The sequence below is a fragment of the Brassica rapa genome, chromosome A01, assembly GCF_000309985.2.
Source record: "Brassica rapa cultivar Chiifu-401-42 chromosome A01, CAAS_Brap_v3.01, whole genome shotgun sequence".
Taxonomy (NCBI): domain Eukaryota; kingdom Viridiplantae; phylum Streptophyta; class Magnoliopsida; order Brassicales; family Brassicaceae; genus Brassica; species Brassica rapa.
The window spans coordinates 26,803,435-26,826,371 of NC_024795.2; the positions used below are offsets into that span (position 1 = coordinate 26,803,435).

At 34.3% G+C, this 22,937-nt stretch overlaps 4 protein-coding genes across 8 annotated transcripts in view; all 4 read right to left on the minus strand.

Annotated features, from left to right (window-relative positions):
* Positions 1 to 8,393, minus strand: part of LOC117125624 (receptor-like protein 32) — a 25,035-nt gene extending 16,642 nt beyond the window's left edge. Inside the window, exons 1-2 of one of the 3 annotated variants that reach the window (XM_009124154.3) lie at positions 4,821 to 8,393; positions 4,423 to 4,729 (exon numbers count right to left, since the gene is read on the minus strand). In XM_009124154.3, coding sequence (XP_009122402.1) covers positions 4,825 to 7,392 — 2,568 coding nt within the window. In that variant the 5' untranslated portion in view covers positions 7,393 to 8,393 and the 3' untranslated portion in view covers positions 4,423 to 4,729; positions 4,821 to 4,824. Of the gene's footprint in view, positions 1 to 4,422; positions 4,730 to 4,820 lie in introns of those variants that run through there. The other 2 variants (XM_033289144.1, XM_033289140.1) reach the window with 2 other exon arrangements.
* The window catches only part of LOC103847098 (cytosolic endo-beta-N-acetylglucosaminidase 2), a 22,878-nt gene extending 8,783 nt beyond the window's left edge, over positions 1 to 14,095 (minus strand). Inside the window, exons 1-11 of one of the 2 annotated variants that reach the window (XM_033289146.1) lie at positions 13,250 to 14,095; positions 12,973 to 13,110; positions 12,723 to 12,832; positions 12,548 to 12,659; positions 12,364 to 12,471; positions 12,164 to 12,276; positions 11,998 to 12,079; positions 11,797 to 11,877; positions 11,626 to 11,678; positions 11,389 to 11,524; positions 11,026 to 11,304 (exon numbers count right to left, since the gene is read on the minus strand). In XM_033289146.1, coding sequence (XP_033145037.1) covers positions 11,026 to 11,304; positions 11,389 to 11,524; positions 11,626 to 11,678; positions 11,797 to 11,877; positions 11,998 to 12,079; positions 12,164 to 12,276; positions 12,364 to 12,471; positions 12,548 to 12,659; positions 12,723 to 12,832; positions 12,973 to 13,110; positions 13,250 to 13,750 — 1,713 coding nt within the window. In that variant the 5' untranslated portion in view covers positions 13,751 to 14,095. Of the gene's footprint in view, positions 1 to 9,738; positions 11,305 to 11,388; positions 11,525 to 11,625; positions 11,679 to 11,796; positions 11,878 to 11,997; positions 12,080 to 12,163; positions 12,277 to 12,363; positions 12,472 to 12,547; positions 12,660 to 12,722; positions 12,833 to 12,972; positions 13,111 to 13,249 lie in introns of those variants that run through there. The other variant, XM_009124143.3, reaches the window with a different exon arrangement.
* Positions 14,096 to 14,307: 212 nt separating this feature from the next.
* On the minus strand, positions 14,308 to 15,681 carry LOC103847142 (dehydration-responsive element-binding protein 2B). Of its 2 annotated transcripts, none has more exons than XM_033289171.1 (2): positions 15,510 to 15,681; positions 14,308 to 15,439 (listed from the first exon to the last, which is right to left on the minus strand). In XM_033289171.1, the coding sequence occupies exon 2, from the start codon at positions 15,408 to 15,410 to the stop codon at positions 14,538 to 14,540; it is 873 nt and encodes a 290-aa protein (XP_033145062.1). In that variant the 5' UTR covers positions 15,411 to 15,439; positions 15,510 to 15,681; the 3' UTR covers positions 14,308 to 14,537. The 2 variants fall into 2 exon arrangements, with proteins under 2 accessions (XP_033145062.1, XP_009122438.1); XM_009124190.3 differs by having other exon boundaries at positions 14,308 to 15,425; positions 15,510 to 15,680.
* LOC103847152 lies at positions 15,674 to 19,425 on the minus strand. The gene is made up of 6 exons (XM_009124202.3): positions 18,245 to 19,425; positions 17,819 to 17,991; positions 17,548 to 17,729; positions 16,579 to 17,466; positions 16,426 to 16,503; positions 15,674 to 16,344 (listed from the first exon to the last, which is right to left on the minus strand). Exons 2-6 carry the CDS (start codon positions 17,979 to 17,981, stop codon positions 16,303 to 16,305), a joined length of 1,353 nt encoding a protein of 450 aa, XP_009122450.1. The 5' UTR covers positions 17,982 to 17,991; positions 18,245 to 19,425; the 3' UTR covers positions 15,674 to 16,302.
* Between the last annotated feature and the right edge of the window lie 3,512 nt (positions 19,426 to 22,937).

The window sequence follows — 22,937 nt, forward strand, 5'->3', positions numbered from 1 at the left end:
ACCCACCATAATCTACAAAGTTAGTTATATTAAAGAAATATGGCAAGGCTGAATCGAATGGATATACAAAAAAAAAAGATGACAAAAAAATAGCCATATAAATTTTCAAAACCTTCAACATTGTATATGTAAATAAAAAGATTAGTCTTTTTATATATATATATATATATATATATATATATAATTTAACCAACAAATAATATTTGGTGAAAATTTAGTCAACAAATAATATTTTTTTGAAGATACATAATATAACCCAATACATAAATATAAGAGTACATAGAAAATTTCAACAATATATAAAAATTACAAAAAAGAAACCAAAACCACAACCCGGTCCATACCCAGACCGGGATAAACCAATTCCAAAGCTTAAAATGAAGGACAAGTAAGCTTTTCTACACCAAAAAAAAAAAATTACCGAAACCAATTGCCACAATATGTTTAATATGTGTGAGAAGGTTGGCAGATGAGCTATGTTACCTTTGGTTGAGCGTGTTCATATTTCACTTCCGTTGACAACTCAGTCGATGGTCTCATAAATACATGTGTGGATTTATTTTATTTTTATGTAACCACAAACTTCTTGATATACTATAGATTGTTTGAGGCTTCATACAAAGAGATTGTGATTGAATATAACTCAGTTCTCTCTTCTCAACTCATGGTTCTGAGTATAAGTGATACCTTACAATCAATAAGTGATGAGACTGTCCCATAAATTTCACTTTGATAAAGTCTATGATTGTTTCTCTGCGTTTGTGTTTCAATGTTATATCTTTTATTTTATCTTTTCCAACTTCTTTGATCAGAGCAACGAATACACAACTATTAAATAGTTTTTGTAATTCCTACTAGATTTTCTGCCAGCTAAATATATTTTGTCAAATTGAATTATAAATAATATATATATATATATATGTATATATTATTACATTCTCTGAATTATTTTTTTTTTGTAATTTTGTGTTCTCTAAAAAATAGAGAATATGAAAGTTTTTGTAGTTCTTACTGTCTCAGACTGTTTAAGTTGATGAAAAAAAAAAGAGGTTATTGTCATTTTAATTCTAACAAAAATTATTTATTAAAAACAACAATATGATCTTAGAATTTTTTTTCTATTATTTGTTTGTCTATAATATTGCTTTCAATGTATAATAATTTTAAATGCTTCATACAATTAATATAAATTTATATAAATAGTTTTTATTATAACTTCCCGCCCGTAGGGCGGACCAACCCTAGTTTAATAAGAAGAAAACAAACATCAACCTTTTCAAGAAAACTCAACGGCGAACGGTCTTATTTTTATTTCGGTTTATTCCTCATAATTTCCAAAATGAGAAATATGTGCAAAATGACAAAAAGAATAAACTCTTACTAAGAATCAATCAAAATGAACAAAACTATCAATTTGCTTGAAGTCATATAATTGTGAGAACATTCTTCATGACACAAGAATCAACTCTTCTTCGTGAATTGAATGTACTCACGATCGAGTCATATCTACTAATAATATCAATTTCAATTAATTCAAAAGGTTGTGAATTCCACTTATGTTGAAAGATTGTGTCTTTTCAACAATTAAAAGTTGTGTGTTTTTATTTAAAAATAACTATTTATATTGAAAGAATGTGACCATTTATATTGAAAAATTGTGACTCTTCATATAATTATTATTACAAAAAGACACAACCTTTTAATTCAAAAGATGTGACTCTTCAAACAAATTTTTGAAAATCTACAAATAGTCCAATGTCCATGCCCTCTCAAAGCATAATTTTCGCTAATCAAATAAAATGGTGAAGGAAAAAAAAACAATCTACTAATAATAGCAATCCCAAACCATGTTGAAAAGTGGTGTGTTTTATAGAAATTTTATTTCTTGTTAAAAATTGTGTCTTTTCATTATATATTAAGATATGTCCTTTCGTTTCAAGAGTTGTGTATTACTTAGTATTTAAATTAAAAAGATGTAATTATTTAAATGAAAAATTGTGACTATTCATATATGTATTATTTCAAAATAACTACCTTTAAATTGAAAAGATGTGTCTATTTAAATTGAAAAATTGTGACTATTCATATAAGTATCATTTCAAAATAATCATCTTTAAACTGGAAAAAATGTGACTATTCATCTATATGAAAGTTGCATCTCTTAATTTTTTATATGAAAAGTTGTATTTATTAGTATTGAGATGAAAAATTATGTCTTTTTGTTTTTATTTTGCTCATATCTATTTATTAATATTTTATAAATATTTGCAATTGTTTTATTTCTAAAAATCAGTGTATTGATTAATATGAAAATTTGAATCTCTTAAGTTTTATGCATAAAGTTGCATCTCTTAAATGTTTTACATGAAAAATCCAAACAATGTTGAAAAGTTATGTATTTTTATAGGAATTTTATTTCTTCTTAAAGTTGTGTCTTTTCGTTATTTATTTCAAGAGTTGTGCATTAGTTATAATTTAATTGTAAAATATGTAATTATTTAAATGAAAAGTTGTGACTATTCATATTTCTATAATTTCAAAATAATTAAATTTAAATTTGAAAAGATGTGACTATTTAAATTAAAAAGTTGTTACTATTCATATAAGTATCATTTCAAAATAACCACTTTTAAATTGAAAGATGTGACTATTCATATATATGAATAAAGTAAAACAAAAAGACATAAATTTCATTTCAATACTAATAAAAATAACTTTTCATAAAAAAGCCTTAAGAGACACAATTTTCATATTAACAATGATTAAAAAATGATAAATATTTACGTGGTGTCATCAACGAAGAGGTACAAATGTGTTGTGATTTAAGAGATATGAACGCATTATAATCTAAGAGGTATGCACGTGTTGTGATCCAAGAGGTACAAACACATCACGATCTAAAGAGTATAAACGTTTTGTGACTGAAAGGATGTGAATGTATTTTGACCGAAAATATACAAAACGGTCGTGACCAATGATCATAAACGAAAAAGTGCAAATGGATCTTGACCGAAAGGATGTGAAATTAATCTTGAAGAACATCTGATCTACCTGAATCTAGGGATTAGTTCTTGTGGACTAAGCAGGAGTCCAAGTTTAGAAATCCGAGATCCTCCGTTAGTAGAGAAACAAGAAGATCAAATAATGTGATGTATCTAAAAGTAGAGGGACTTACAGAGTAGGAGACTGTGATGGGGGAAGAAGAAAGGTGAAGAAGAGGTTTAAAGAGCCTTGCTGTGAAATTCACATCTCCGTCGAGTCTTCCGTTAAATACAATATTCCCTCCTCCGTTATAAGATGCCTCTCCAGCACTAAACAAAGTCATGTGCTTGCCGTTATACATTTGCGAATAAATGTATCTTAATCAACAAGAAGTTAAAAACATTTTTTAGTTTCAGGGCAACAGTGACCTGAATGATATCAGTGTTGTCTTCCTTGAACTCTAGGAGTGGCTGACGTGAATAACACAACAAAGACAACAATCAGATGAGAAGATAATATTATATGTACAATGAATGACTATAAGAGGGTTGAACCTGGAGACTTTGGCAAGATATGTTGTACCATGGAGCATAAGATATCTGGCGACCCTCGAGAAAAGAGATCTTCAGAGCATAACTGAACAGAAATCATAGGTACACTTGTGTTATTGTAACAAGATAGGAAGAAAGACAAAATCAATCTCAGTTAACTTGATTGAAATCTGAGTAGAAAGGCAAGACTTGTGGATATGTTTGGACTATTCCCCATGACTTCTCTACAAGTGACCACCATCCGAAGAAAAAACGCATGAACTTTAATAACAAAGAGATGACAATTTTTTTACAATGAAACAGGCAAAAGAAGAGTATTACTTATTCTGAGCTGTATGAAAATTAGGTGGTTGAGCAGTCTCATATACCCATCCGGGAGCGAAAATAGCAGCTGATACATTGTTTCTCTATCATATACACAGCAATATTATCCTATCATATATAGATTAATGAAATGAGACAATGAAAACAAACATCAACCATAATCACAAAACTCACCAGCCATCCATAAAAACCTAGAGAAGTAGCAATCTCTGCCAAACCCTCTGCATACATCTGAGCAGACACCTTAGTGGCAAGCATCTCATCGCAGCGTTGATCTGGATCATCTGTTTATTGCTCATCTCACGTCTATACAGTTGATGTTTGTGTGAACAGTCACGAATTAAGCAAGAAGACAATAGAGAATAAAATGTATTGAGGCAAATATGAGAATAAAATGTATTGAGGCAAATATCCGTTTAGTGTTTCTTATTATTGTGTGAATGAATAATCTTACAAACTCTTAGACCCATATTTATATCAGCCTTAAAACCCGATTTCATTTATCCTTCATCCTACCCACGAGTGCTGGGCTTTTACTGGTACACAGAGATTTAAGACACACAGATGCAACAATGTTTAGATACATAAGAGCTGAAAATACACATCTTTGACTGTGCTTGTAATTTTCAGCTTAATAAACATAGTTGTTCAATTACAGAGAAACAGAGAAGTAGAGAAAATACACACCAACTTAAACCGAAAACAATAACAGAGAAACAAAGAAGTTTGCTTATAAAAAAGTAAAAACAGAGTAATGAGAAAAACACCAAGCTAAACTGGAGATGATACCCCAAATCTTAATTGATACAGATAAACATAGTGGTTGCTTTGAATTTTCTTCTTTCAGATTCTTCAGGTAGGTTATAAAAGACCTATACAAACAAAACAAGGACGTTTATTCAGGAGATTTGACTATAATATTTTTGTTTCTTCAAATGTTGACTTAAAACTCTAGAATATTACCTCTTTAATGAGTTGTGTTGCTGCTGCGTCTGGGTTTGCTTCGGACAAAAGGGTTCATGAACCACTCTGGTTTGTAGGAAAAAAGTATGTAACCAATCACCCATCCAAAGGCAAAACCAGGTATGACGCCTATTACAACTGCTATCCAACTCAGCACCTCTTCTTCTTCCTCTGACTCCAACGTTTCATGCGGTGTTGACATGTGAATATTTCTGCAAATTTCGTCAAGAGAAGGGCCAGAAAGTCCCGGATTACCGTCAAAGGAAGTGCAGTTCTGCCTTCGAAACTGAGTGCCGCCTGGTACTAGACCGACAAGCTGGTTGTGAGAGAAGTTCATGTAGGAAAGGAATGAGAGTTCCTCTAGCTCTTGAGGAATTTCTCCTGAAAGCTGGTTTTGGGAAAGGTCCAGTGACTCAAGAGCCGTCAGGTTTCCCATAGATGAAGGAATGAGGCCGGTGAAAGCATTGTTGGACAAGTTGAGCACATGGAGCTCTTTCAATAGACCAATGGAGCTTGGGATCTCTCCTTCAAATTTGTTTCCTGAAAAGTCAAGTGCTCTGAAGATTTTTAGGATACGTAGTAGCTCCATCTCTAAACCTTTATTCATCAACACCACTGAATCATGATAATAGGAATTTCCCATGTACTTTTCATCCGGCTGATAATAAATTGACCCAAGTGATGACATAGCACTCCACTTCACAAAGTAGTTTGATGGCAAAGCTCCATTGAAGTGATTGTGCGATATGTCTATGATTTGCAACTTAGGGAACGAAGTTGTATGCATCGGTCCATGGAAGGCATTAGAGCGTAACACAAGATCTTTTAGCTGTGGTAGAGAACTCAACCAGAACGGAAACGTATCATTGATAGTGTTGCTTTCCACGTTCAAAACTTCAATACTAGAGAAATGGATCAAAGATCTTGGAAGTTTTCCCGTCAGTTGGTTATGACCGACGTCAAGCGTTCTTAAGTTTTCAAATATATTCTCCGGACGACCTCCATGCAGACGATTTTGACGAAGGTTTAGATGAAAAAGAAAATCCTTGAAATTTATACAACGAGGGATTAAACCACTGAAGTTGTTGTTCGATAAGTCGAGCATGGATACATATAAATCGCATATGAAAGAGGGGATATTTCCTGTGAAGTTGTTGTCGGAGGCAAACAAGAACATAGGTATCCGAAATTTTAGCCCATGTGTTGTTGCGTTTTCGAATCCGGTGAAACTGTTGTTGGAAAGATTCAGGTAATACAGATATGTTAGTGTCCATAACGAACCAGGAACTTTCCCTTTGATTTTATTGTTGGAAAGGTCTAGGCGCTGCAAATTTTGTGGTCTTATAAACTCGGGAAATTCTGTGATACCGCAACCTGACAAGTACAAATCAGTCAGCAATTGCGAAGCGGGATCTGAAACTGGACTCTTGTTTGTCACTGAAACATGGTTTCCTGAGAGGACCAACCCATCGAGCCTCTTAAAACAGGACAAGGACAAGATATCATTCAAGTCAATCTTAGTGGTCGTGCTCATATAAGATATGTCAAGATGTCGGAGCTTCTTGAGATGCGAGAAGATACGTAAGTCAATTGGACCTTGGATCTTGTAGTGGGAAAGGTCAAGTACGCCAAGGTTGATAAGTTTGGATATCGTGCTCGAAATTGGCCCTGTCAAGTTGTTGTTGCCAAGGTATAACACTCGTAGGTTAGGTGGTGAAGATATATTCCCAAGGTCAAGAATACCGTTGAGTTGATTATCAGACAAATGAACAGTATCCATAGAAGGAAGGGTGAAGAGAGAAGAAGGCAGGGCTCCAGTGAAAGAGTTAGTACTTCCATCAAAAGAGCTCAACTTGGATAATGAAGTGATGTTATGAGGAATTCTGCCTGTGAACTGATTGTTGCCTAGTAGTAAAGTTGACAACTCTGTCAAATTCAGTAGTGCAATGGGAATTTGACCTGAAATTTGATTAGATTGAAAGACAAGATGGGTGAGATGAGAAAGACTTCCAATCACAGATGGAATCTGACCCGAAAGATGATTAACAGAAAGATCAAGATGGGTGAGATGAGAAAGGTTTCCAATCACAGATGGAATCTGACCCGAAAAACGATTATCAGAAAGATCAAGAAAGGTGAGATTAGAAAGGTCTCCTATGGAAGAAGGAATGTGACCACTGAAATCATTACCTGAAAGGTCTAGAGTGGTTAGATAATTAAGGGTTTGAAGACTGCTAACGGAATGTAACTGGCCACCTAGGTTCCTAGAACTAAGGTCTAGCTCTATCACTTCACCGGACTTGGGGTCGCAAGTGATACCCTTCCAGTTACAGCACTCGGTGTTATTCGCCCATGACTCCGACTTTACTTTATAACTGAAAGAACTATTGTAAGGAAAGGAAGAGTTTCGAACCTCAAACTCGTTCTTGAATTGGAGAAGTGCATCTCTTTGTTCCGGACGACACAAGTGCGTAGTAGGAACTGCATACACGTCCTCATAATTGTAGACGAATAAGAAAACTGTACAAAGAGTAAGAGAAATGGTACTCGTTAAGTTCCAAAATCCTTTCATTCTTTCTTACGCTAATTTAACTTTAAAATGAAAGAGCAAAAAAGAAAGGGAAATTGGTGATGAGTAAACATGCTTCCATGGCCATCTCTTTATAGCACAAAATAATAGACTGTTTTTATTCCACACAAAAATAATATCCACAGAGAAAAATCCAATATAATATTCATCACGTCAAAAAATCCACTTTGTGTCGGATAGTTAAATTTCCTATACTAATTACAGGAATTTTCAAAAAGAAAAGAAGAAAAAGTTGTGCACACCAAAGAAGACCCAAAAAAACTAACAACTAATTACAAGACACATGCATAATGCATATACTGTAGTTAGATATACATATGTACCTAACAATTTTTATTTTTAATTCTAATTATTAAGTTAGATAAAAAGTTTAAATTGACATTATAAACTTCAATACTCATATTGATAATCAATGTATTAAACTATGCTTTTTCCATAGTTTTATTTATGGAAATTAAATTTTGCATCAAAATATTTTCTATAGATTAAAAACTTATTATATTTGGACCCAAAAGAAATTCATTAGCACTAAAAGGATTATAAACAATCGCAACCCGCAAAACATTACAAAATAACAATAGCCTAGGGATGTTCAAATTGGTTAAACCGAACCATCTAAAACCGAACCAAAATAAAAAAAAAAATTTGGATTTGGTAGTACGAATATATCGAATAGATGTTACTTTTAAGAAATCGCAGCATATATATATGGTTTAATATATTAACTGATCCAACCAAATAAACTGAAAAAACCGATTTATTAAAATATATTACTATACTTATAAGTATACTTATATATAATTTTATAATAACATCTATTTGGATCAATACTTTCAGTAAAATTCAAAGAAACTGACTATAATGTTAGTCATTAAAAATCATAAACTAAATATAAAATAAACATAATTATGATATTATCTGGTAGATATTGTTAATATCTATTTATTAATTCAGTGTCTTAAATATCATGATAATTATATATTAAAATACATTTAAAAAAATAATAGTATATATATTTTGAGTAGAATAGGTTAATATTTATTAATAATCTTAAATATCATGATAAATAAATATATATATATAAATGTAAATAATAATACTAATTAAGCTAATGAATTATCCTATAATCATGGAGAAGATGACAAGTAAGCAAATTCACTTATATAATATTATTAAATAAACTAATGAATTATCTTATAATCATAGAAAATGTAACAAATAGGCAAATTCACTTTTTAAATAATACTATAGATTGATAGATGGATGTATTTTACGTTAGGAATATGATTGTTTAATATTAAATATATAAAAATATTTAACATAAGTATATAATTTATATTTCACTATGTATTTTTAGTGATGTTTTACCTTTAATCTTAAATTTAATATCGTAATAATTGTTTGGATCATATTTCCAAAAATAACCTGAGAAACTAATATCATATTAGTCATTAAAATTATAAACTAGATATAAGAAAAACGTAATTATGATATTATCGATAGATATTGTTAATATCTGTTTATTAATTAAATATACTAAATATCATGATAAGTAGTTAATGATATTTAACTAAATATCATTAATTAAATATACTAAATAAAAAAAACTGATTTATTAATTAAATATACTAAATATCATGATAAATAGATTCATGTCACTATTATATATCACATATGTGTCATCATATAATTAATCGTATTTTATATGTACCATCTAGGGGTGTTCAATCCGGATATCGGTTCGGTTTTGGTTCATTCTTTTTTGTTATTCGGTACTTCGATTAGTAAAATATAACTACCATTCTAAATTCATATTTACTTCGGTTCGGTTTATATACCGTCAGTTTTTTATTTATTCAGTTTTATACAAAAAAACATAATTATTTAGTTTGAGATCATATTATATGAATTTTAGAGTCATGTTGTCAACGCAATCATTTACTAAAAACATATTATATGTTCAAATAAATGAACAAAAAATAAAAACGCTTCTACCATCAAATACAATAATCAAATCTAGAATTAAAATCAAAGCTTGAAATTTTAAAAATAATAATAAAAAATAAAACAGAAATATGAAAGAAAAGTTTTTCCACTCTTCTATATTTAGTGTCCATTAAAGTCATGCTTCTTCGCTTAAACACGAAACTATGTTCGTTTATAGATAAGAAAAAAGTTGTGAAGAATTTCTACTAATTGTTGTCCATCAAAATTTATAACTTTCACTTCAATTTAGTCAATACTTTTTTGTCATCTTTAGTCAATACTAAAATAAAGCAAAAAGATCAAAAAAAAAAGACTAAGAAAATAAGAAGTTTATGATGTATTTTTATTTAATTATAGTTCAAGTTTTTTGTAAATTAGGATTCTTTATTACTATAAAAATATAGTAATATAGTTATTAACGAAAATTTAACTTATATAAAAAATAGATTTTCATGTGTCGTTATAAAATAGACACATATTTACATGTTTCTATTTTTAATCGGTTTTGTTTGGTTTATTCAGTTTAATCGGTTATAAACCAAACTATATCCAAAATCTATGATATTTATAAAATCATATTCATTCGGTTTATATGGTATTATACCAAAATCAAACAATATTGTCTATTTCGGTTCGGTTCAGTACGGTTTGGTTTGGTTTTATCATATTCAACTGTCCTAGTACTATCATATAGATAATCATATATATTATTTTTTTAAACTTAATGTGAAATATAAAAGCATAATTTAAGTTAGTGTTTGAAATTAAGCTCTGTATTGTATTTTTCTTATATATATATTTAAAACATTTTTTAATAATGGTTTTTTGAAAATATTTTAGTAAAAATCAAATTTTGAATATACGTATATTTTTGAATCAATTTTTGATATAAATTAATTTTAAATTAATATTTTGATTTGAAAATATATATATATATATATATTTTAATTTTTTATAATTATTTTAGATGATTTTTTTACCTAATTAGATTAGACCATTTTTGGTATATTTTAGAGCTGAACCAAGTATATAGTTTCTTATAATATAATTAGACTTTCATTTTTTTTAATAACATAAACCCCTTTTTTTTTTTTGAATATATTTATTCATGTTTACAAACAGTATTATATTCATTTTTTGTTGCTATCTATGTTTTTTTCTACTTTAATAAGATAGATTTATTGTTTCACAGTTTCAAGCAACCTACGAGAGACCTTCTAGTTCAACAAGATGTTTAGGGGAAACATCCAGCTTACTCCATGAACCATCTTCACCACACGGTTGAACCACGAAGCTGACTCCTTTCACGTCAGAATCTACCACCAGCTCCGAAACGTAATAGGCTGGTACGTGAGACACTCCTAGGAACACTCTCTCGCTTCTTGGTTTCTCCAAAACCTTCCTCGATCTTAGTACATCAGTTGACTTCACACTCTCTGCATACACATTGTACACTGGGAGAACAGAGTCTTCAAGCTGTGTCTGTCTCCATTCTAGCTTAACCTTAAGGATCATAGAACCGGAATCACCCGGTACAAGCTCTATGCTATGAGCCTCGATGACCCATGATGACGCTGGAGGTAAGGAAACGAGGTTTTGCTGGAGCTGAGCATGTTCTTTGATTGAGATGTGACCCAGCAATGCAACGTACTCTGATGTCTTCGTCGAGTTCTCTGTTTTGTAGCAAAAGGCAGAGATTTCAGTTAGTGTGTGTCCATCCATGACAAGGCTTGCCTCGTGCACCGTCCACTCTGATACAGTCTGCTCTGATGTAACGAGGCACTTCAAGAACATGTGATCTAATCTTGGGGTTGGTTCTTGTGGCGCCACGAGTATGGATTTAGTCTCGTGCGATGGTGATGAAAACCCAAGCAGGAGACCAAGTTTAGAAGTCTCATCTGATTTCACCTGCACCAAATCCAAGATCTTCCATTAGTAGAAAGAAAACAAGAAGATCTCATAATGTGATGTATCTAAAAGCAAGGGACTTACAGAGTAGGAGACTGTAATGCGGGAAGAAGAGAGGTGAATTAGAGGTTTAAAGAGCCTTGCTGTGAAGTACACATCTCCCTCGAGTCTTCCTTTAAATACAATGTTCCCTCCTCCGTTATAAGATGCCTCTCCAGCACTAAACAAATTCATGTGCTTACCGTTATACGTTTGCAAACAAATGCATCTAAATCAACAAGAAGTTAAAAACATTTTTTAGTATCAGGGGCCAGAACTCACTCAATAGTGACCTGAATGATATCAGTGTTGTCTTCCTTGAACTCGAGGAGTGGCTGACGTGAATAACACAACAATCAGATGAGAGGAGAGACAAACCCAGATCAAGAAATTAAGTTTTTGGTTCGTGTAAATATTATACGTGCAGTTAAAGAGTGGACAATAAGATTGAACCTGAAGACTTTGGCAAGAAATGTTGTACCACGGAGCATCAGATAACTGGCGACCCTCGAGTGATACATGGTTACCAAAGCCCTGGATAAGCAAGAACAGAGTTTTTCAGAACATAAATCATAGGCAAGACAGTCGATGCATACTTTACCATGGTGTTATTCTAACAAGATAGGAAGAAAGTTGAAATCAATCTCACTTGACCTGATTGAAGTCAGAGTAAAAAGGCAAGACTTGTGGATATGTTCGGACTACTCCCCATGACTTCTCAACAAGTGACCACCATCTGAAGAGAAAACGAATGAACGATAATAAGATGACAAAGAAATGCCAATTTATTTTACAAGCAAACAGACAAAAGAAGTAATACTTATTCTGAGCTGTATGAAAATTAGGAGGTTGTGCAGTCTCATATACCCATCCAGGAGCGAAAATGGCAGCTGATACATTGTTTCTCTTCAGCAAATCAAGAGCAGTATCAACCTAGCATATAGATATAAGATTAATGAGACAATGAAGAAAAAAACTATGAAAAAAATATTGGTTTCCTCAAGAGTATCTGAGACATACAGTCCATTGACCACCACCAAAGGAGCCGCGACCAAAGACATCAATTCCCATGTAAACATCATATTTTCTGTCCCCTGCAACTTCAGCTGATAGTTTTGGGTAGCTTTCCTGAAATACCATCACCCACTCAAATATCAGGAAAATGCATATAGAAGAAACACAAACTGAAGAAATTGAACGGTACCTTCCATGTATAGTTCATGAAGATACCATCACACAAGTCAAAGAAAGGTTTGTTCTTTTCATTCAAATGATCTTGCCATTTAAGATGGCCACGAACAGTGACACTATCGTACCTGCAAAAAGAAGTGATCAGATCAAAGTGGTTTTACCAAAAGAAACACTTGTGCACAACTCACCATATAACCAGAGACCCAGGAGTGGATAAATGCAATACTTTTGTTAGATGGCTGACGAACTCCATCAAAATAGGAACCTGTTCTTTATCTATTTCGTTCTCTATATTTATCTGCAATGAAAACATCTTACATTTCAAAAATCCCCTTTTCTCCCCACTTGACTAGCAGTATGTGTCAGATGCAGATACGTTACAATCAATTCACCATATGCAGATGAACAGAAGAGTCATGAGCAAAAGACAAAACTCACCAGCCATCCATCGAAACCTAGAGAAGTAGCAAGCTCTGCCAAACGCTCTGCATACATCTGAGCAGACTCCTTAGTGGCAAGCATCTCTTTGCAGGTAGCTTTACCTTCATCCCATTCTGTAATGAAAGTCCCCAACACCTTTCGCATTTCCACAACACACAAGACAGTAAACACTTAAACACCTTTTACATTTCCAATTCATATCTCTCTACATTAAAAATCTGAACTTTACACATCCTCATCAACTAATGTATCCACAAGAATGCGTAATCTTTACCTTAACGCCATGCCTGTGAGCTGTATTGGTCCAGCAAGGAGGAGGAATCGTCACCAGAGAATGAGAGAAGTAAACAAACACATCCATCAAATACCAATGCCAAATCGCGTATCCGGCGTCGTTTTCACACCCTTGTACCCACTTATCATCAACATACCCTCCTTTCATATCGTGGCACACTAAAACCCTCGGGCGATGATCAGGTAAGTTTCGCCGGAGAGGGACTGTGGAGCGATTGAACTGGAAGTGGAACGAGTCGAAGTACGAACGTGATTTTAAATATTGGAGAGATTTGATCGGGAATGAGATCGGTGACGACGGTTTCGATAGATCCAGCAGCGGGACGGACTCGGAATCAGATTCTGCGACGGCGTCGTTTGGTTTGGGCATGATGACGGAGAGAGGGAACGAAGTGAGGAGCTTATGGGAGATGGTGAAGAAGAGGTTGTAGAGAGACACGAGTGTTCTTCGTGAGAAATAGGCGCGAAGAAGCTCTCGCATTTCGAGAGGAGGTCAACGATGATTGAAGACGACCAACGATGGCTTCGATTTTTCTTTATTAAATAAAAAAAAAGTGTAGCTTATGAAAATTAGATGACGTCACTCTTCTTTTCCTTAATGCGTACGTTAAACAAAAAGCACAGCATATGAAAGAGAAGATCACTTTTCAAGCGAAGAATCCACGACATGGAAATTTCATGTTTTTTTTTTTTAATAAAGTTTGCTTGCACGGAAGAAGCCAACGTTGGATGTATTGGCCTTTCGGTACATGGGGCTAGCCGATTAGGTTTGTTGTATGGCACTAAAGACTGTGGTTAAATAAGATATTTAAGAGTCGGGTTTTAGTTTTTTTAGTTTAAAATTAAGAGACGGATTTTTATATTCCGTTAAAAAACTCATTCTAAAAATCCTCTATTAATCATGCTCTTAGTTATTTAGATAATAGAGATGAGTTAAATAGTTCATAGGATTAGATTAGATTAAGTCGTAAGAACATCTTTTTCTTGTATGCATTGGTGCTTTCCTGGCCTTCAAGAAACATGGGGAACGAGCTTCTCTTTGCTCCTTGATTCTTTTCTTAAAATTCGTTTTTAGGACTGTAATTCTAAATTATGGTTATTCTTTTATGTAAACTATGTTATTTATATTAAACTCAGTAGATGAGTATTCAATACTTCATGATCCAAGTAAAGAGTAAAGACAACAGAGTTAGTCTTTTTTTCATTAACACTCATATCTTGTTTAAATTCAAAGATTCTACTGCAGACCATTCATTGTCTCAGCACTCTCAAAGATCCTGAGAACTCAAGTCAAAGAACTCGTGACCATCGTGTGGCTCCAACTGAAGAGGAATATGCGAGTCATAACCACCAGGATTTATCCCGTTCTGGTCTTCATCCACACCGGTACCTGTTAACATGATGCATTCATCTATATCGCCTAGGAGTTCATCAACATCAAAAACTTCATTCGGATCCCAGAGATCCTGCTCGCTCAACATATCATTAGACCAACCATAATCCGCAACGGTAAGCACTTCTTCCTCTCCCTCCTTAGGTTTCTCAATCTCCTTGGCTACTCTGCCCCAATACTCCTCATCAAACTCATTCAGCAAATCTGAACTCATCCTGGTATTACCATCACTAATCTGACTAACTGGTCTAGATTCACAATGAACATCACCAACAAGAACCGGTTTAACCTCAACACTACACACCTCAGACTGACTCGATGTACTAGCCAAGAACTCAGAGGCAACAACACACTGTTGAGGAAAGTTAAGGCGTGCCAAAGGACCGTACATAACCTTAGCGGCTTCATCATAAGCAGAAGCAGCTTCTTCAGCTGTAGGGAAAGTACCAAGCCAAAGCCTACTCACTCTGTTAGGTTCACGGATCTCTGCAACCCATTTACCCCAAACTCTTTGTCTAACTCCTCTGAAACTACAGTGAGTGTTCTCAGGTCCTCCTTTGCCTTTCATACACCCTTTCTTCGATCCTTTCGCAGGAACTTTCCGTTTTTTAGTAGAGGATGCATCAGCGATCACGTTGTACTCTTTCCACTTCTTTAGCCTATCAGCCACCGTTGTACCGTCTGCTCGAGCTCTTGATTTTCTCTTCTTTGATGATGTATTGATTCCGGTTTGTTCATAAATTGCCATCTTTAGCTGTAAAATCTAGAAAAGAGACACTGAGCGTGAGATTAACGAATTAGCAAAAGCTCATTAAAAAAAAAAAGGAAAAATCGAAAATCGACATACCTAATGGAATTGATAACGTCAAAACTCGAGTCGAATCTCTACTCCAATGGTCAACACTAGATTTCTCGTCTGGCTGCTGTGTTCTCGCGTGTAGCGATCGTGTTTTTATATCTTCTTCTTGTTCGGAGTGTCGCGTTTTCTCTGGCGTCTCTTCTTTTTTCTAAAACTTTTCCACAAAGTAAAATAGCTCTGGAGTCCAAGGGGTCGAGGAGTATTTATAGAGGTTTCTCTAGATAATTCTGATATTTCATGAGAGAGTGGTGACGTGTCACTGTCTAATTCGAATACCGAACCGTAGATGTTCTACATGGTTGACACGTGTCTTAATACTCACCACAAAAAAAACACGCTCCCGATACAGCTAAGCAATTGGCATACTAGCTGGGCTTCAGGCCTTCAGCTATTAACGGCCCATTGAAAAGAATATTAAGGACCTATCCATATTGACCTAGTTAATCTGTAACCGGCCTAGTTGTTAATCCGGCTTAAGTTAAGCCACCATTACAACGACCATTTAAGAAGCTCTGATCTGACCCCCTAAATATTCTGCTCCCTGATAGCAAATACTTACTTGAAAGTTAACAGTTCAAACTGAAAGCATACCCAATTCACAACCACAGATAAGTCACCTACAAGTTTTTTTCTCAACAAGCTAAAACATTATTTTGTACCCAAAAGATTCTAACTTTTTGTTTCTTCAGTTTTGTCAGAACAAAAGGCAAAGTATGCAGAGGGAACTGCAAACTCCCTGACCCCTGAGTCTCGTCGTGTTACCATATGCTTAGGAACTTCCCTATGTCCTTTTCAGTTGAAGTATCTCTTTTCTTGATTCAAGCTACAACAATACAAAAGCGAATTGGTATTTGAAGCTCATGAGAAAAGGTTAGTAACAAACAAATCACAAGTTTATCTTTACCAGCTCCATCTGCAAAGTAATCATATACTCAGCTTGCTTCATCTGAGTTTGCTTTAACTCCTTTACTTCCGCCCATATCTAGCACAGAGGAACGATTTTCATTAGTGAGACTGTGAGAGTAATTCAGAGATCAAAGTAAGACCATCAAGTTACCTCACTCAAGATATCCACGTAAGTGGGTGGGGATCCCAATTCCATCTTGGAAAGATCCATACGAAGCTTCTCTTTGTCATATCCGTTGTCATCAACAGCGTCTCCTGTCATGGCGGAAACATAAGAGGACCCACAAGGAGATTTATCTATGTTCCCTTCCTCATAGTCCGAGAGCGGTATCCCATCTTCCCAATGATTGGGCACCATAGAAGACGACGATGCAAATCCTGTAGGTTCTTCTAAAATCCTCTCCAGTCCTTCAAGATGTGCTTGGAAATTCGATGCAGCATCCCAATCGATCTCCGAATGTGTGTCCTCAGCAGAAACGTCCTTGCTATGTCCTATCATGTTAATAGTTCCCTTGGTACTGTCTTGGCGTGAGGAGAAAGGTCGAGAAGAAGATGACCATCCTTTACTTGCTTGTGATGGAACTTCATTTGTTGAAGTCGAAGACTCGGTCACGTTTCTCAGAACTGATGAGTAAGAAACACCAGATTGCACCACTGCTTTCTCAGCTTTTCCAAGGTTGACTACTGCTCTTGACCCTGCCCCGCGTGCTCCACTTGAGTCTTCTCCTTTGTTCTCACCTGAATCGTCTGAAGACTTGAAAAGACTGCTCCACTTATCAACCCGTGTTGCTCCTACCTCGCCTATCTCCACAAGAGAAGACGCCGGAATAGCCTTCCTGGATAGTGATGCAACAGCATATTTGGATGTTAACGGTGCCCTTACATACGGCGACGGTGAAAACATACGGAGCAGCTTGTTTGTCTGATCTCGGTCAAGCTCAAACCAAAACATCTTCTCATCCTGGTAATTGCCAGCAATCACTGGACTAAACTTTTCTTCAGCCAAAGGCTCACACTTCACTCTGACTCTTATCTTTACCTGTGTAAAAAACATTTACAAAAACGAGTTACATTTCAGTGAATCAACAAAACAAAGTCTTAAGTACTAAACAGTACAAACCTGAGCAGGGTAAGGACTTGGATCAGTCCCATTAGGAGACCAAGCTTTGGGATCAATGTTCAACTGTCCTTCACTAGCAGCTTCAAAGATACCATGAAGTGTTCTATCACTGTAGTTAAACAGAAACAGCGTCAAACCAGGATCAATGTTCTTGATATACGCCATGTGAGGAGCTGGCAAACCTGGTCACAAACAAACAAACATCAATCTCAACACAAAAAAAGCTTCGATTTTTAAAGAAAGATTATAAGATTTGCATAGCTTAACTAACCAAACAACTTCTTAGCGTAACACTCTTTGATAGTGCTGAACTTGCATCCAAATATAACTCCACAGAGATCTTTCTTCTCAAGATTCCTCACGCACCAATTCACATATGAGTTAAGGCTATCTGGAGCCAGCGTATACGTCTCCGTCTTCCTCCCTGCACCCATTGCCTTTCACCTGAAACAAAAAAAAGAATCGATTCACTAAACCGGCTAAACCGCTTCTAGAAACCCTAACCAGGAGCGATTTGCGATTCGAGAGAAGGCTAACAAACACTAAAACCTAGAGGATCTCGAACCACTAAACGTCGATCTCAGCTCATAACACACAAGTTCAGTAACAAACCAAATCGGAGGTTTTCTACACTAAAATCTCGGAAACAGAGCGATTTCTCGCGCAAACAGAGAAGGTTACGCTAAGAAACTGTTACCTAAACGATCTGAAACGAGATTAGAGAAGAGAAGAGCGATTAGGATCTTCAGAGACGTAAAAGTTCCTGCGAATTTCAGTCGAAATGCATGGGATGAAGGAAGATCTACAGTGAAAATGGATGTAAGGTTTGTTAGGGTTCTAAGGGAGAGAGTTAAAGAGGAAGGGGAAGAGGAAGAGGAAGGTACTAGCCTCTGTAACCGTAGGAAGGAAAGCTGCAATTTTTCCTCCTAGACAAAAAAAAATGATAAGACGAAGCGCGAAAAGAGTTTTTGCGTGTGACGATTATACCCTTTTGGGGTTTTGTGTTCTGATACTAAAATGGAAAGTGGAGAAGGGTTGTTTGGTAATATCAGGGGGATAATGCAGGGAGACGTTGCAGTTGCACGGCCATCACGTCAATGGTCAGGGTTGAATGGTTGATAAAGTTAAGAGGGTTTTTGTTAGATGCTCTTTCTCCAAGAAAAAATTAATACGTGTAAATGACAATCAATCTATCTATCTATCTATCTATAATAATAAAGGGGAGTTTTCTCTCACCTTAGCCCTCCACATCAGCAGGAAGATAGGGGCTTCTGACGCCACGTGGCATCTAAATCAGATACTCCGGTTTGCGCTGTTATTTACGTGTCGGGCTTTTCCATTGTTTTTTAATTTTGTTGCATGTTAATTTCGTTTGGGCTTTATGCATAAATCTTAAGCCCATACAAATTAGGTTTCCTCATCTTCTCGTCTTCTGCCTTCTTAGTTTAGCAGCCGTAATTTCAGCTCACTGTAACGTCTCTATCTTCCATTAATATGTACTTTACTCTGATCTTTAACGTGATTAACCCAGTCTTTCCACTCTGAAGCTTTCAGTCCAACTCTTTGCATTCTAAAGTAACAGTTAAGCAACAAGTATAAATATCTTATTCACTCTGCGATGAACAGCACAACTTTTCATTGACATCGAGAAAGAAAGTTTGTTCAGGTTATCGATTACGACAATGGCGCATTCTTTCACCTTCCTTGCCGATCAGAAAGTTGGGCGCTGCTCCAACAATGAAGAGGTTCGTTTGCTGACGTGTTGGGAGATATGCAACATTTATAGAGTTTAATCCTGGATCATTTTCTTAACATGCTATTCAACACGTGAGCTGGACCATCACTGAGTTTTCCTTCTCGGTGTGCGAGATATGCAAGAAAAGTATCAGGTTAGAGTTTAAGCTTGGATCCTTTTGATTAGTTCTCTCTGAATGATTGTTGCGTGATCTGCAATGCTCGTGCAAGTACATGTATTCCTCTACACGCTTATCTTTGACCGGTTTTTTGTTTTGCCTTTGTCTTTATGCAGGTAATGGAGTTTCAGCAAAGGAAATGTTGCGTGATATTAGAGCTTTCAAGCAATCTCCCAAGGGTCTTAGAGGTTTGCACTTCTGCAATACCACAAGCATTTCTTGATGGGACGGACACAAATCCTTCCAGGCTCGCTGAGGTGATTCTTTTCATCTTGAATCACATGACCTCGGCAGTAGATGAACAAACTATCCTTTGTTGAAACTGTTGGTCCTTTTTCTTAATGTGAATTTGCTGAATTTTCTGCTACTTACAATATATAATCTGTGTGTCCGTTACCTTATTAATAGGAAGGTACAAATGTCCCTGAAGTAGCGCTGCCTGAAGTTGTGGTACCAGGAAGAGATGACAAAGATGGTCTAATGCTTCCAGTGCCGGACGTTCTGCAACGACCAAACACCAAAGAACAACTTGCTATTGCTTTATTATCTTTTCCATTTTCGTTTAAATCTATTTTCTTTTTGTTTCAAAAATTAATGTTGTTGTTGTTGTTTCAATTACTAACAATGGCACAAACTGCCTTATTCCTCTGAGATAGAACTTGACTTATCACTTCGGTTTTCTGTTTGTGTTTGACGACCTTAATGTACCTAATGGAATTGATTATTTGACCGCTCATGTTGAACCAGGTACTAAGTTGGAATTTTTCATGAGTTTTGCTTCCACTTTGTCTCATGAGACAGACAATTCTCTCATGTGACTTTCTCTTTTTGGGAAATCCTTTGAAAGCTTGATGTTCGCATTGTTTGCTTTCTCTTTTTTTTTTTTCTTTGTTTGCTTTCTTTACAATTCTAGATTTTAGTACAACTCTATTATAACAACAATTTTGTTTCACTTAGACTCATATAAATAATTTCCTGTTAGTTTTCCTTCTCTGTAGTTTGACAACATAAAAGTGTGCACTTGCAAGAACAATTACGGACTTATGACTCTAATTACTCACACTTCTTAAAAACACTCATGGTTGTGACTTTTATTACATACAGTATGTATTTGTAGACAGCCTGCACTTTACGTATCAGCGAGTGTTGCTATAAACTGCAGACCTTTGTAGATTGAGACTCTAAGCTTCTCAAGGATTAGTCTGTTCAATAAGATATATGAATCTTACATTTATTCACGTTAACTTGCATGAGTACTTTTTACAGCTTTACCTAAACGCCATCAATTTACGTTATTAAAACCATATAGAAAATCAGCAAGATTACCTGGCCGACATTTAAAGAGAAAAATATTACAACAAAGTCGTCGTAAGTACTTGGTCTTTAAACTATGGTTTTGTGAGTATCAATCAATTTTATTTGACATTGTCAAAGTCCAAAGAAATATTAAAATGTGTTCTACTTATTATAAAAATTAAAACAGAACAAATACTAACAATAAGATGAAATACTTATATTTTCACACATTTTAGTGGTTAAACAAGTATACGATTTCAAAAAACAATTAAAGAAATAATAAAATGAAAATCATCAGTGAAAATAAAATATTTTTAATGAAAAAAATAAATTGAATATATATTATTATATATATTATTTCGATTATTTGTAAAGTTTTTTTATTTTATATTTCAAAATACCAAATAAATGCAATTCCGGCCCTAAATAAACACTTTCTATTTACTATTCTTCTTTTTTAAGAAAATAAAAAAGAATCAGACCACGCAAAAATCACAACAAGTACAATTGTCTTACAAACAAATAGGAGTTAGAAAAGTTTCAAAAAAAAAAACAAATAGGAGTTCAAATAATTATAATTTACGCCAAATCAACTTATGTAAGTAAAAAACTAACCAATAAATACTTTTTTGTGGTAAATGTTAAATAAATACTTCTAAAGTAAACATCAAAACTAACCACCATTTTAACCCCATAGGTACGTCTAATTTGATGTCAACAAATATCAGCAGTATCAACATATATCAAACATTTGGCTACACAATTAACACACACCCCGCCACAATGGATTAAGAATTCACTTGCTTGATTTGGGATCCACAAAGTATATATTTAACGAGTACGGCACAATGAATTTCCTAACAAATTGCCACATCTTTGAAATGGACAAAATATGCAAGAATTGTTACTATTTTAAGAAGATGAAATAATTTATTATCTTCCTCAAACAAGATAATCACAAAATAAACACATGTATTTATATTATTTCTTTTCAAACGTCAACTTCGCATTAAGTTTAAGTTTCAACTAAATTTATTTTGTCACGACTATTAACTATTTATTCAATTTTAACGGAATCAGTCAGTCACAACCACTTACGCTATTCCTATTTGACCTAAGCAACTTCAAAACACAGTATCACTACAGTAGCTAATCAGTATCAAATGAATCGAAGAGTATCATTATCTTTCAACATATTTTCACCTTTTCATTACTAAAACCATAAAATAAATTTTCAATTTATTACAAAATAAAATATATGAATCCGGCGCGTAGCGCCGGAAGACCACTAATTTTAAATAAATTAAAATGTTTGTAATGATTACTTTCGAGGTTTTTTGGACTTCATTTATATCCTGCATTGAATTAGTTTTCTAAACTCGCTTCCATTTTCATTTATATCCTGCATTTGTTAAACTCCAACTCATCCATTTTGGCGTATGAGACCATATCCATCCCCACTCTATAATTTACTGCAAAATGGAGTGGAAAATAGAGTAATGAAGAAATAAAAAAGTGATTACTCTATAAATAGAGTGATTTTTTATTGTTTGTTCATACTCTATTTTTCACTCCATATTTGGAGTAAATTATGGAGTGGGGATGGAGATGCCATGAGAATGTAATAATTTTAGATTTTTTTTGGGTGTTTTTGACGATTTAGCTATAGTTATATATGTATAATATTTTCCTGCATTTAAGAATATATCTGCATTATTCTTAAACTTTGTTTAAAACTAAAATTTGCTTGTATGGTTTCTTATATACCTGTATGTTTTAAGTTTCGATGTAATGATTCCATAAACTTTGAACGTTGCTTATATGCAAACTGATTTCAAATTGCAAGAACATTTTGTTACGTGTCTTCTTTTTCAATCATAAAGAGAGTACTAGAAGAGGAGATGGGAGGAAAGAATAGAATAATCAAACACGTTCATCATCAATGTATGCAACAATGTATTGACTTAGGAGTTAGGACAGTTGGGTCTCGGCGTGAGAAAGCATATTAAAATACTAATTCGAACACCATAATAATCTTCGTGTCACATTCATAAACACCATGATATTACTTTAACAAGAGTAAATGAATAACCATGTCTTCCTTCCCCAAGTAATCTAACAACCATTAAGAAGGAATAAAAATGAGAACGCTGATCCTTTGATCTACAAAACCATATTTTT

Coding starts and splice junctions, on each gene's coding strand:
- LOC103847142 (XM_033289171.1), bottom strand. CDS start 15,410: ATGGCAATTTATGAACAAACCGGAATCAATACATCATCAAAGAAGAGA.
- LOC103847152 (XM_009124202.3), bottom strand. CDS start 17,981: ATGGGTGCAGGGAGGAAGACGGAGACGTATACGCTGGCTCCAGATAGC. Junction 17,730..17,818: donor TTACGCTAAGAAGTTGTTTG/GTTAGTTAAGCT, acceptor GTTTGTGACCAG/GTTTGCCAGCTCCTCACATG. Junction 16,504..16,578: donor ACGTGGATATCTTGAGTGAG/GTAACTTGATGG, acceptor CCTCTGTGCTAG/ATATGGGCGGAAGTAAAGGA.